Below are 14,373 nucleotides of genomic sequence, written 5' to 3'. Positions count from 1 at the left end.
AAATGCCAACACAGGCTTTGCGGTTGGATTTACTGTGGCTGTATTAGTGTTTGTATGACAGGTCTGGATGTGCCGTTGGGCCCAGGGGTCAGCTGAAAGATGACCCTGGTTAGTGCAATGCCCTAAATACGTTCTATCGAGCAGGTTCAGGGGCCCGGGCCAAGTTTGGGTCTGCCCTCCTCGGGGGGTGACGCTTCTTGTCCTGAAAGCACCTGTGGCGTCCTATATGCCCAAACAAAAGCAGGACATCCATCAGTGGAGAGCCAGCTGTGGCAGAGATTATTCAGTGTAAAGGGGCTGAAGAAGGTCGGGGAAGGGAAAGTATCTAACTTCAAAGAGGGTAATATGATATCTTTTTATTTTTATTTTCCATCTGCAAGCTCTCACAGCATCATATACAACTGTGTAAGGGAGATGGCGTCACCTGTGCACACTGTGCAACACTGACTTGTAATATATGTATTATTTATGTATATATTGTAATTCAATCAAACTGTTAGATGTGTTGCAGTTGAGGACAAAAGTTATCAGTGAACTCTTGTCATTAATGAACACGTTCATTTCACAAAAAAAGACATCAAATTATACATACAGTATGTATCAAAGTTAATAATGTAAATGATCTAAATAAACAATCCACAGTTCAAAGTCTAAACTATATTTATGAGTTGTTATGAGTTATATGCAGCAACAGAGGAGAGCCCTTAAAAGAACTGCAGTTTCACTCCAGATGATGTTAGGCTGTAAAAAAAAAAGTGCTGCATGGTGCTTGGAGATATCTGAAAACACTAACTGCTGTCCACAAAAAACCTGTATTACTTCCTCTACACCAGTACAAGTTCACACTGTTGTACTATTCAGTACTACATACATGTAAATCATTCTGAACACTGGTAAAAAGGTTAATATTTTACTATGTAATTTTCATTACACATAGCTTTAAAGTAACACAGTGCAAAATATGAAGGGTTCATGTGCTGCCATGAGCTGCAAAACAGCTGCTGAAACAAAAATAATGTTGCACTGACTTGAGCAGAACTTACAACTGGAGAACTAAAAAAAAAAATACTAGAAAATAAAGACAAGAAACAAAAATGGTTCATAAACCTGATGCTTAAAAAATGCCCACTTCCATAAATGTGGGCGACTCACAAGATACAGATTTTAAAAGAACGGTCCCTACTTTTAATCCTGAATATGGATCAAGCTCCAAAAACATTGGATTCTACATTCCCATAATGCAACTCCATGCTGCACTTTAAACTCCATGTGTCGAGTTTGTAACACAGGCTTTCTGTTAAAAAGTTTAAAGGTGAAAACCTAATCCACATAAACCCAATCACATTATACTGGTTACTTCTCAAACTTTGGAAAGCTCCCTCCAGAGCCACATACCACAATATACTACTGTTTTTTAAAACATATAATTATCTATAAGATATGATGCCTTATTATGAACTAATAATAACAACTGACCTGTTAGAGAGCGCCGGGGCCCCTAACAGGTCAGTTGTTTTTGGGCCCCTGTTGCTCCCCTCCTTCTTTACATACCCAAGACCCAGAGACCAACAAGTACTGCTATGCTGAAGTACTGCCTGGTCCCATGTGAGTGCAGTGTAAACTACAACTACAATTTGACTCAAGGCCCCTCTACAAAACAAGGCCACAGAGATTAGGTAATAAGGGTCTGCCTTGGCTGACATCGTACTTTAGTGGTGCAAGTATAAAATAGTTAAAATCAGCTCTATCTTTACAAATCATACTTACATTTTGTTTCATATCAGTATGTTAATTCATTAATGTGTTAATTGAGTTGTAATTCTGCTTATAACACTTATGTACTTTTATACAAGTAACATTTTGAATGCAGGACTTTCACCTAAAGGACCAGTGTATAGGATTTAGTGGTATCTTAGTGAAGTTGCAGATTGCATGCAAACTGAATACCCTTCGCCTTCCAAGCGTGTATATAAAAACGACTCATTCCAAGGTAACGAAAACACAATGATTCTTATTTTCAGGTATACACTAATGACAACATACCTATGAATATCGTATTCCATTTCTACCAACAGAGCCTCCTAAATCCTACACACTAGTCCTTTAAGTAAAGACAGGAACTCCAACATCTGTGGACTCTAGGACACAAGCTTTAGAATAATGCGTCACCCCTCTATATGATGTAAACACCATATGTGACGTCACTGCAAATCACATGCCTCATACCAGGCAGCTAGGATTTAATGTCTATATTGTATATTCTACATTCTGTCAAGGCATACAAAAGCTATAGATTATATAAAAGAGCAGTCTTTTATTAAGTATCCACTTCACCATGCCCATGATTATTCCCGGAGGCACTAACTTTTTCATTTTCTGCTGTCTGCTGCTGCCCAATAGCATACACCTTTTTAAGCCAGTCCTTCTCCACATACGCTCTCACTTCCCCCACTGTACACCTTTTTCCTGCATCCAGAGCCAGGAGTTTACCAAACATCTCCATGGCTTCTGGAGTGAACCTTTTCCACAAAGGAGGCATGTCCTCCTCAGTGTTAGGTCTCTCCTCCATTCTGCACCAGTCTGCAAACTCCTGGTAGAAGTCATCCGAGTCCATGCAGCGTTCCCAGGGGAAATAACCTGTAAGGATGCAGAAGATGACCACCCCGAAGGCCCAGGTGTCCAGGCTTGGCTCCACACTAAGCGGAGGGGCGGTCACTTCTTTTTGGCCTTCCATCAGGGCTACGGTGCAAAGCTCCGGGGCCATGTAGGGCAGGGTTCCCGTGATGAAGCGTATTAGAGTGCCTCTCTTCTGGGCCAGACCAAAGTCTGCCAGCTTGACCTGGCAGCAGTGATTGTCCAACAGGAGGATGTTTTCAGGCTTGACATCACGGTGGACCAGGCCATGGCTGTGGATGAACTCCAAAGCACTGGCGATCTGGAGGACACAACGTTTTACCGAAGATTCCGGGATACCCACCTAGAACCGTCACACAAAGCAGGAATAGGACTTTTTGTGCTGTTTGCAAAGGTGTCAGAATAAACACTAGGGATGATCGAGTTCACCATGGTCTGTATCTTTATCTGTCCAACCAACTAAATTTTCTGTATGCATATCCATACTCGGAGTGGACGGGACTTAAACCGGATTTGTGTTAAACCAGTGTTTTTTGATCACAGGAACAAGAAAGCCATTTACAGAACAACTTTTTAAAAAGTTGAAGATCTATTATCAAGTGCATATATTGACACATTTTACTCTGATGATACTAAAAAGTACGAGTATCTATACCAGATACTCATTTCGATTGAGTACTCCTTCAACCCTATTCAACACAACCTCACAGACCTCCTAGATGACTGTAGTATCGGTTTCATAGGCTTGTTTTGCCGGTGTTTGACTCACCTTTGGCTGGATGACAGCAAACAGGTCCCTCCCAATGACAAGCTCTTGGGCAAAGCAGTAGTGCTCATTAGACTGGAAGGCAATGCCAAAGAGGCCCACGATGCAGGGGTGACAGGACAGGTGTAAGGAGATGCAGTACTCTCGCAGAAAGCCCTGCAGCTTAGTCGAGGCTTTGGGCATCACTTTCAAGGCCATGGGAGTCCCTGCAGATCATCCATACTTCACTTTGGCTATTAGTATCACTGGTCATGCACATCTGCAATACTGTGCTGATATTAGGTATTCGCTGTTTAATGTAAAACTGATCTAATATATCGTAGCATGGCTTTTCTGCAACTACCAGGTCACCCCACCACTGAACCTCCAATGGTTTTCAAATTCAAAGCCTCCATGCATCGAGCCAGCCAGCCTGTTGCCAGCTTGTGCTCTGCATTCTGCTCTCTCTTTTATCTACACTGGCCCGGTCATTGCTCCACTTTGGCTTGGCTTTTTTCCTCTCAGGGTTTGAAGTTCTCATCCAGTCAGGAGAGTGAGAGTCACCCATCTTATCTTTTTCTTAAATAGTACCCACCTCTTTACCTTCCAAATTTATTTCCAGTTGCTAACTTTGTCTGCTGTTAAGCAATCCTAAATTCTAAAATGGGCTTCAGATCAGCAAATGTTAAAGATTATATGAGCATTATCTTATTTCTGTAATTGGTAAACAAAGAGATAACTCTGAGGTCATTCGAGATCAGAAAAAGAGCAGTCATACCCCTGAAGCGGTGCGTGACCAGCAGCACTTTGCCGTATTTTCCTCGGCCGATCTCCTTGATGATGTTGAAGTGTTCCTGGATCTCCAGGTGACCAAGGCTCTGTGCCGTCAGCTCCATCAGCTCGTCAATCAGGCTGCCATCAACAAGGCCTAGCTCGATCATCTTTACCCACACACGGACAGGACAATCAACACATCACCACTTTACAGTAAATTAGAACTGTCAGTTGCTTTCCATTTATATGAAATAGTCACTAAATCACTGGGTCATTAACTGTAGAAACTTGAAAATGACAGTCTGCTTCCTCAGAATTACTTGCGGGATGGTTCGATAGCTTCGAGAAACCCTTCCCGCCACACTTTTCCGACTTGGGATTAGGGTGTGCTGTGTCCGATCACTTATGTTACCTTCCAAAATTGGCTATGTGACATTCCTACCCACTTCACACCATGATTGCTTAGAGTTTGAATTTCTCCCTCTAGCTTTTTTTTTTTTGCCACAATGTCTGTCACTTTTCACGTGAAAAACCCAGTACAACACTCCAAATGTCTTCCAGATGGGACTGAAAATGTGCGCTGTTATTTCCATATATATATGTATATATATATATATATATATATATTTTTTTTTTTTTTTTATTATTTTTTTTATTTTTTTATTTTTTTTACTTACTTTATTAAACACTTTTGATTTCTAAAGTGATCGACAACACATCGTACAAACTAAGGCTGTTCGAGCATAAAATGTACATATTTATGCCACAAAAAGCACAGAATCTCTTAAAGCATTCCAGTATTTTCAGATACAATTTTTATATAAAAGCATATACAAAGCACATGTGAAACATACGTTTTATGTTTTTTTCATTAATTTAGAAATATGTCCCACACTTTGCATTTGCCTCAGTCCTTAATAAACATTTAAACAAAATTAAAATGTGCACAAATGCCTCTGTAGGACAACAAGGGTCTGATTGGGTCCTACTCCAACTGGCCTGATATTTCTCAGTTACATATTCTATTTGCACAATTTTGTAAACCATACAATGTATGTAAAACATAAGTGTATTTATTTTTTCATTTATGTAAGAAAGTTTCATATCTTACATATACTGCAAGTTTATGTTATGGTTATTTACAAGATTTGGTGACAAGCTAAGCGAAGCTTAAACCACCACTAACAGGCGTATTGGTGTGTAAGACGTATACCATCTAACAGCCGTGTCCCCAGTTTAATTCCAGCTGAGGACCAACAATTAAAGGAAGTCTAAAAATAGTAAGTTAACTTCCATTATTGCCCTCAATACGTATCATCTATTATGACTTATTAATCCTTGCTATTTTTATCTCTTTTTCTGTTTAACTGTGCTTGTAGAGAACTGCTGACTTTCTTTCTCTGGCAAATGCCTCTGTAGTCCCATGAGAGATGCAGAAAAGCTTCTTTCCAAAGGTCCTCTGACCTTTTTATGTCCTCAGCCTTGTACAGCACATCCTCTTCTGCTAATTAGGTTTAGGTTTAGTTTTCTTACAGTTGTACATATGTAAATTTTTGCACATTTATATCTAATTTAATTTCATAATTTATATCTTAAACATGTATCCTTTAACATTTATAAGGTTTAGGGTTACGGGGTGTAGGGTTTTTATACTTGTTTTTATTTTTTATTTTTAGTACAGCCTAAATGAGTAGGCCACGCTGCATTTCACTACATATAGTGCTAGTGTATATATCAATTAAAACTTTGAATCCTTAAATAATAATAACAACAAAGTGTAGAAAGACAAAAACATGATCAAACTTTATGTTTGATCATTTCAGCATGTTTCGTAGTGGTCATTTGTATGTGATTGATTAAAAAATACACTGAAATATTTTGTTATAGTAGCAGTATTGGATATCAGTCCATATAAACCATGCTAAGATATTGATCACTTACTCCAAGTCTTACCTTTTTACAGTTGGTTTCCAATACAGTCACTGGAGTCTGAAAACAGGAAAACCAAAACACACAAAATGACTGACAGTCACACCACCATGCTGACAGCTGACAAAATACAGCTAATCAATATGCTGTAGCAGTGCAGGTTGAATGTCTGTCCTGTCCGACCTCCACCCTCGCTGCTGCTGCTGTGTGGATCAGCATGTAGAGTGGACCTGAAAGCTTTTCACTGCCCAGAAAGCAACTCTGTGCTCGACTGCTGCGATGGGGACAGAGCCCACTTTGACAGCTGATTACAAACTGTCTCTGCAAAGGGCACACAAACACAACACACACACACACACACACACACACACACTGGCCTACATACAGTATACTCAGCTACACACATGCATTGATGTAAGTATATGTAATGCATATGCATACGAAAAAAACACTGAGATAAAGTTTCACAGACAAACAACTGTCACTCATTCACATATTTCTGTATATGGCAACTTCATAGCGCTTGACAGATTCATGGGTCTGTCACTAGTGTGCACATGTACACGCACACACGGACACAGTGTAGTGCCTCACAACTTCAGGCTGAGATCTCAACACTTTATATTGTTATTATTATTTTTTATTGCATGACATTTTGGCCTTTAAACACAGATACAAAAGCTTTACTTAACGAAGACTTATTCTGGATTAAATTCTCAGAGACAAAACTATGAGTAAATGCTTTGTTTTTAATCTCTCTATAATCAGTTTAATCTCCAAAGAATAAAAACAATTTTATTATAAACCTTTTACATTGGTGTAATGTAACATACATTTATGGATTTACATACATACATTTATTTAGAGTCCTGGAGCAGAGGTTGCCAATCTGCCTGACTGAACATGCATTTTGTTGTTTAGTTGAATATTTTGAATAAAATTTGTTTGTGTGTCTTGAATATAGACAGGCGAGAACCTTATGACTTCCAAGGGATTCTTGATGGTACGCAGCAGCCAGCACCAGCGGGGGCACTGTGGCCTGTTTAGGTTGTCACTGATTCCACCCTTTAGCACCCCCTTGACAGGGCCCCGCTAAAAAACTACTTTTACTTCTCAGTCAACAGCTCAACAACTCAACTGTCCATGTCTGACAGAGTGCTGCTGTTTGCTCTGGTAGCCAAACAAGTGACGGTGTTAGCTAGCATCAGCAGCAGCTAGCTCGCTGCAGGTAGCTGAAAGCAGCCGTGATGATGATGATGATGATGATGATGAGGGTGGTGGTGGTGGAAAACGTCAAGTTTGTTTAAACATGTTTGAGTTACTGGACATTTCAAACTACAGTGGATTCATGTCCTGACTATCTGGCCTGTGCGGGCTGGGTGTGGCTGGTTATGTGGCTGGCTGGTTCTGTGGCTGTACTGAACTGTGCGGGCTGGTTCTGTGGCTGTACTGTGCGGGCTGGTTCTGTGGCTGTACTGTACTGTGCGGGCTGGTTCTGTGGCTGTACTGTGCGGGCTGGTTCTGTGGCTGGCTGGTTCTGTGGCTGTACTGTACTGTGCGGGCTGGTTCTGTGGCTGTACTGTACTGTGCGGGCTGGTTCTGTGGCTGTACTGTGCGGGCTGGTTCTGTGGCTGGCTGGTTCTGTGGCTGTGTTCTGTGGCTGTACTGTGCGGGCTGGTTCTGTGGCTGTTTTTTTACTTTGCGGGCTGGTTCTGTGGCTGTACTGTGCGGGCTGGTTCTGTGGCTGTACTGTACTGTGGGGCTGGTTCTGTGCTGTCTGTGTGGGCTGGTTCTGTGGCGGCTGGTTCTGTGGCTGTACTGTACTGTGTGGGCTGGTTCTGTGGCTGTACTGTGCGGGCTGGTTCTGTGGCTGGCTGGTTCTGTGCTGTACTGTACTGTGCGGGCTGGTTCTGTGGCTGTACTGTGCGGGCTGGTTCTGTGGCTGTACTGGTGTTCTGTGGCTGTTGTGGGCTGGTTCTGTGGCTGTACTGTGCGGGCTGGTTCTGTGGCTGTACTGTGCGGGCTGGTTCTGTGGCTGTACTGTGCGGCTGGTTCTGTGGCTGTACTGTGCGGCGGCTGTGGCTGTACGTACTGTGGGTTTGGGCTGTACTGTGCTGTAACTCAAGCAGCACTGAATGTCAGATTCTGCTGCTTTGTTTAATGATCTTACTTATTTACTTACTTTGTATACTTTGAGGATGGTTCTGAAAGGGGCTATCAGCACTACTTATTAGCAGTGCTTATTAGCTAATTATGTCATACTAACACACTAAACTAAGAAGGTGAACATGGTAAACATTATACCTACTAAACCTCAGCATGTTAGCATTGCCATTGTGAGCATGTTAGCATGCTGACATTAGCCTTAAGTTCTAAGCACTGGAGTATTTTCTTACAGGTTGTTAGTATGGCTGTATACCCTGGTCCTGTTGCATAGGTTGGCCCGGGTCAGGGTACTCTTACCTTCATGGCCCCAAACAGGGAGCCATGAATGCACTCAAGCTGTGGCACTCATACAGACAAATCCCCTGGGGTGTTGCCTACAAACTCGGGTAAACCTAATGGGGTGTTGTCTGCCCCTCTGTGTGTGTGTGTGTGTGTGTGTGTGTGTGTGCCTATGTTTAATTTACTGTGAGCTCACTCAACACTGTGACCTCTTGTAGTTATTCTGGGGGCAACAAGCGTCCCCACAAGCAGGACTAACGATACAAAGTAACGGATACTATGGTGTGTTGGCCTCTGCAGGGCTGTGGTGGGTTAATGAGGTGTCAGTCACTGTAGTCCAGGGCTGCTGGTTTTCCAAAAGCTACAGAGGTCATTTTGATGGAAATAACTGACATAAAACTAAGATTCTGACCCATTTAAGTGAAGTAGTTGGATATTTGAAAGGAATGAGATCAGATACAGCTATATTAGGGATGGGATGATATAGGATATCATCATGTATTGTGATAAAAAAACACAATAAATCGTTTTGTTTTTTATTACCGTGATAATCATGAATATCCTCACATGGCTTGACTTTAAAAAGTTGTCTTGCTAGCTAGCAAAGATAAGAGATGCCATATGTCACTTTTCTTCTTCAGAATGACCCCTTTTGGGTGAAACAAGCGCTGTAAAAGTGTCTAGTGGTACTATGTCTAAAAGCTGCTACATCGCATTTTTTACATCAAACTATTTAAAAAGAGCCAGTGTATGATTTTCTTTACTTTCCTAATCAACATAGGACAGTAAAAGAGATTTGTGGCTTTAAGTTATCCACAGAGAGCATAAAAATGGTAAACTGTGGGACCCAGACAGTCAGTATGTGTCCGTCTGTAGCACCCACTTCATCACAGGTTAGTTAATGATGTTGCTGAGTAAATGACATGCATGCCAATTGTGTCAGTAGATTGAAGATAATCAGTAAAGGGTCTTAGTGATGGTCTAAATAAAGTTTTAACTGTGAAAAAATATGGCCCTTCCATAAAGCACCTGCTTTTGAAATGGAGTTTGGTTTGACAGTCTAGAGCAGAGGGTATTTTAACCTTAATAATTCAATAAAGTGAGCTGACCTACCTTCTAATGATGAACCTTGTAAACAGCATAAAGTAACGTAGGAAGTGGAGATAAAAACGATGGGTATGTCTCATAGTAAAAGATCGATTAATATACACAAACTACGATATAATTAGTTTAGAGTAACGTCACATTGGACAGGCGACCAAAACAGAAAAATAAAGTGTCTTAACGAAAGAAACAGATGTCAGAAATACGAGACCCAATAAGGTAGTTTTATATGTCAGGTCCATCCACTTTGATAGACAGGCAGTAGGTAAAGTGATTCCTGGTTTTAGTGCCATTTTAAAGGTATGAAGTACATTTTCATGATTATTGCGATATCGTGTGTTGCAGCTATTTTGGTCAAGATAATCGGGACATGAAATGTTTATATCATCCCATGCCTAAGCTATATACTGAATCGATTGCCACTGTATGCATTCTAAAAGCATCTTGTTACTTTCTGTAGCCGTCCATCACAGCAACCCTCCCCAGTCACTGCCATCAGTGATTACAGTCATGTTGAGGAGCGTGTTTTGAAGTTTGTGATCATCATGTTACGCTGTCACCACAGACACGGGGTCATGTCATATTTGGGATCTTTTACATCTCAGGATGGTGCAGAGTAGTCTTCAAGGCGCCAGGCAGGGTCCATATCCCAACTTCCCGTCCCATCACGATACCACTGCTGTCCTCATGGTCTCACAGGAATGGAATTACAGAGCTATGTAGACAAACCAGCTCAGTGCAGAGATCTCGCTGTTCCTTTGCCAAACATTTTTAGATCAATTTTAAGAAGATGCACCATGCAGTGTAGTTTCAGCTGTCAGTTCAGGGATATCAGTTAGAAGAGCACAGTTAATTTCCACGATAAATATTAGAGAGGCATTTAAAATGTTTTTGACACGCAGTGAAAACAAAGCCACGGCTATCAATTCCAGGACAGGGAATATTAACTCCAAATGATGATTGTCACAGAAAGTTCATCTAGAGCAATGAGGCCAAGGTTTCCAAAAGACTATCCGTTTCCTGCTGACTTAGCTGAGTAGACCCTGTGCCTAATATATAAGCCATGATGGATTCAAGTTCACAGTGTTCCCAGTTCTCTCAGTAAATCAGTGAAAATCCTTTGGGCTCTTATAGGAACATTCTGACATTTGGGAAACTTCGCACAGAGTCAGACCGGAAGATCAGTATCAGTTTTGGACATGAAAAGCTTTGCTTAGTTCGGTGGCTAGAAGCAAGGGAAAACGGCGCAGCTCCATCAACAGTGAAAAAGTACACCTTGCAGCAACTGTATCTTGTGTTTTTAACAGATATAGACATAGGTAAGAGATGGGGTTTCCAGGGCACTTATACACTGCTTCCAATCTCATCAAGAATTTATCCAAAAACCAGGTTGATGATATAGCAACTATAAAAGAGCATATTTTTGATTCTGAATAATAAACATTGTAACTTTTAGTTTTATGGGCACATAAGTGGAGCGCTCTGATGACATCATACTCTCTTCTGTAGTGGAGGGGACAAGTAGCAGTGGTCATAGTAACAGGGGTACCATGTGTAACCATTGTTCTCTGTCTCATATCCCAGTAATAGACCTTTTTCACAGCAGCCATCTTGGCAGGAAGTAGTAGGGTAAACCCAAATGTTACCAATGGAACATAGACAAGATTACTGACATCAGCCAGCTTTTGGGAGTAGCACAACCAACTGTACACACAATATTGAAATCCCACCCAAGTTGACTGCATGCCGGGTTAGCCATTAGCCATCATTAGCAATACCAGTTGATAACAACACATTATGCTGTATTTTGCTCATACAAACATGTTAGCAGACAGATGTTGGACAGTGTTGTTTGTACGACTGATGTAAGGAGAAACAAAAGACACAAGTGCTAATAAACAGAATATTACTGCAACTTTCATTTAGTCGATGAGCAGAGCAGCCATCTTGGATTTTGAGGTTGGGGTTGCTGAGGTTCTTCCGACTTTCCTATTTGGAAATCTGACAGGGGGAACTGCAGAGTCAGGTAGTAATTACTCAAGGTTTGTCACTATCAATGACTCCTTTCGTGTAACATATAGTCGAGCTTAGAGCTAAAAATAAATCTTAAATCGCTCAGTATTTTCCTCAGAGTTAGGGTTAGGGTTAGGGTTAGAATAATAGACTGCAAGATAACTGTGAATTTCTAACACACTACATGTCTCTCAGCTGTTCTGAACAATGGATGACATATGACATTTAGTTCAAAGCTTGAACATTAAGGTTGAGAAATTTAGCCATGTGGGAACTTACATCAACGTGTCATAATTTCCAAAAGTGTCTCTCTTATCACAGACCATATCTGACAGCTGTTCGTAACACCGGCCCAGCCACTAATGTGAGGTTGTGACTTCACTCTTTCTACACGCACAAATTGCCCGTACATGATGTTTCAGTCATTTGGCCAGTTTACAGACACTTACTTTTAATGTGGCTTAGCATGTGTGTCTGTATGCGAATGGTCTGCGAGAGTGGTTTCATCCATTCTGCGAGAGTGAAATGTTTCACCCCAGTGCACATTAAAATATAGACATGGCCAGACACTCAGTGTAAGCACCTGCTGTGGAAGAAAAGATTTATCAATCACCAGTAATGATTCGGGGTATAGGGTTCTTGGGCGTGAGAAACTGCATCTTTACAGTCCAACTCTTGGTGACAGATGGTTCCTCTTGTACCACAGTCGCCTCACTCACATACACACAGACACACACACAAACATGCACAAGGCATGCACAACATCCAAGCGCACATTCGTACATACACAGCTTTAACATTCCCAACTACATTCTTCAGCTGCTGCTTTTAAGTTCTCAAAGTCCACGATGATCACGCCCACCAGAATGATCAACCACATTACTATTGCTTAATTATTGTCATTATCCCTGATTATTTTTATTTATTGATTTATTAGCCTTTATACGATTATAAACACTTGATAAATGGTTTATAATATTCAGTTCAACTCATAATGCACAGTAGTAATACCAATCAATGAAATCTCAGTGGAGTTGAAATGGGTGGGTAGGTAGTAATGTTATATAATAATAATAATAATAATAATAATAATAATAATAATTATGATAATAAGATAAATGCAATACAATAAAAATGCAACATAGTAACAACATAATTATATGACCTTTTGCTAACTGCTCTAACTACTCTACCCGCCCACACAGACAGACCAATGAAATTATAGTTTCGACCTCATCAGTCGGAACTTTTTTATAATGAAACTGTTTTAAATAGGTGCTGGTTGGACTGTATACTCATTTTGGATAGTGTAGTTTATGGCGCTGTTGAATTGCATTGTGTTATAGTCACAGATGTGCTTTTTATGTTGTCCACCCCATTTATATTAAGGGTAGGCTAAATCACACAACACCCCTCTGTATAATGCAATACAGCACTTCAAACCACATAAAGTCAAAACACCTTTCTGAAACAAAAACTGAACATGAATATGCACTGGATATAGATGTATTGCTATTTTATCTAGGCAGACCTAATAAACTGTCAACTGACTGTGTAACTGATAACTTTATGTTGAATAAGGGTATTGAGCATCACTGGACAACTACATCAAAGTCACTTGTGAGCTTCCACAGCCTTTTAAGGGAAAAGAGTGAAGATAGGAGTGATATGTAAAGCTTCTTAAGCATGGACCAATATACTGTACAAGGCTCATGCTTGAGGTGTGCCATTTAAACCAGGCCTCTGATGGATCACAGCAGGCTGTCAGCAGGGCTGCAGGAGAATAAAACAAAGTATACCTTCAACCCCCCGCAAATGCTTAATATAATGCAACATGCAACCTACTTAGTGACTGTAATTTCATTGTCTGTGCATAAATATTGAGGTCATAATAAACAGTAATCAGAGATCCTAAGTAGTGTATGTGTAATGTACTACAGAATACCTCTGATAAAATGTGTATGTACAACACTTTGATGGTCAAACAAGGGGAGGGGGGTCAGTGGGTCTTAATATAGAAAGGTTAGTAAGTGGATGGAGTGAAGGAATGGGCTTTACAGCAGTGCTAGTGTTGATAGAGTGGGTGAAGACAGGCTGCTAAGATATGGTTTCAGATTGACATGCCTCTTCATGGTTAGAGCTTTCTGCCTAATAGAGTTGTGCCTCTGAACCCCGTTTTAACACTGCAGCTCTCTGTTTTCCAAGTTAATCAGATCATTTTGACAACAAATATTAGAGTTGAGTCTTGTATTCTTTACTGACAAATAGAGCAGCAATTATTGATTGTTATCTAATTAGTTGATTAACCAAAAAGGAATTAATGATATTTTTTTAAATCAAGTAATTCCAATACTGACTTAATAAGTAAGTACCAAACAAATGTGTCCATCTGGTGCCTTTCTCTGTCTCATGAAACTGTATTACCCTTGGGGTTATGGTAAATGGTAAATGGACCTATACTTGTATAGCGCCTTTCCAGTCTTCCGACCACTCAAAGCGCTTTTACACTACATGCCACATTCACCCTTTCACACACATTCACACACCGATGCACAGTATCTGGAGCAATTCAGGGTTCAGTATGTTGCTCTTGGTTCAGTATCTTGCTCAAGGACACTTCAACATGTGGCGGCAGGAGCCGGGGATCGAACGAACAACCTTCCGATTAGAGGACGACCCGCAGCCACCCGTTATGGGATGGGAGTTTATTTTGAGCTCTGGCAACATAT

General features: G+C 40.8%; 1 protein-coding gene across 1 annotated transcript; it reads right to left on the bottom strand.

Moving 5' to 3' along the window:
- Window positions 1-341: 341 nt before the first annotated feature.
- Window positions 342-6,417, bottom strand: si:dkey-8e10.3 (serine/threonine-protein kinase SBK1). Its single transcript, XM_051425336.1, has 5 exons — window positions 6,266-6,417; window positions 6,107-6,142; window positions 4,158-4,320; window positions 3,404-3,606; window positions 342-2,977 (listed from the first exon to the last, which is right to left on the bottom strand). The coding sequence occupies exons 1-5, from the start codon at window positions 6,299-6,301 to the stop codon at window positions 2,318-2,320; spliced, it is 1,098 nt and encodes a 365-aa protein (XP_051281296.1). The 5' UTR covers window positions 6,302-6,417; the 3' UTR covers window positions 342-2,317.
- Between the last annotated feature and the right edge of the window lie 7,956 nt (window positions 6,418-14,373).

This window comes from Dicentrarchus labrax, unplaced genomic scaffold (assembly GCF_905237075.1).
Source record: "Dicentrarchus labrax unplaced genomic scaffold, dlabrax2021, whole genome shotgun sequence".
NCBI lineage: Eukaryota > Metazoa > Chordata > Actinopteri > Moronidae > Dicentrarchus > Dicentrarchus labrax.
Note: the sequence above shows the minus strand (reverse complement) of the source record. Positions and strands in the feature narration are given on the sequence as shown.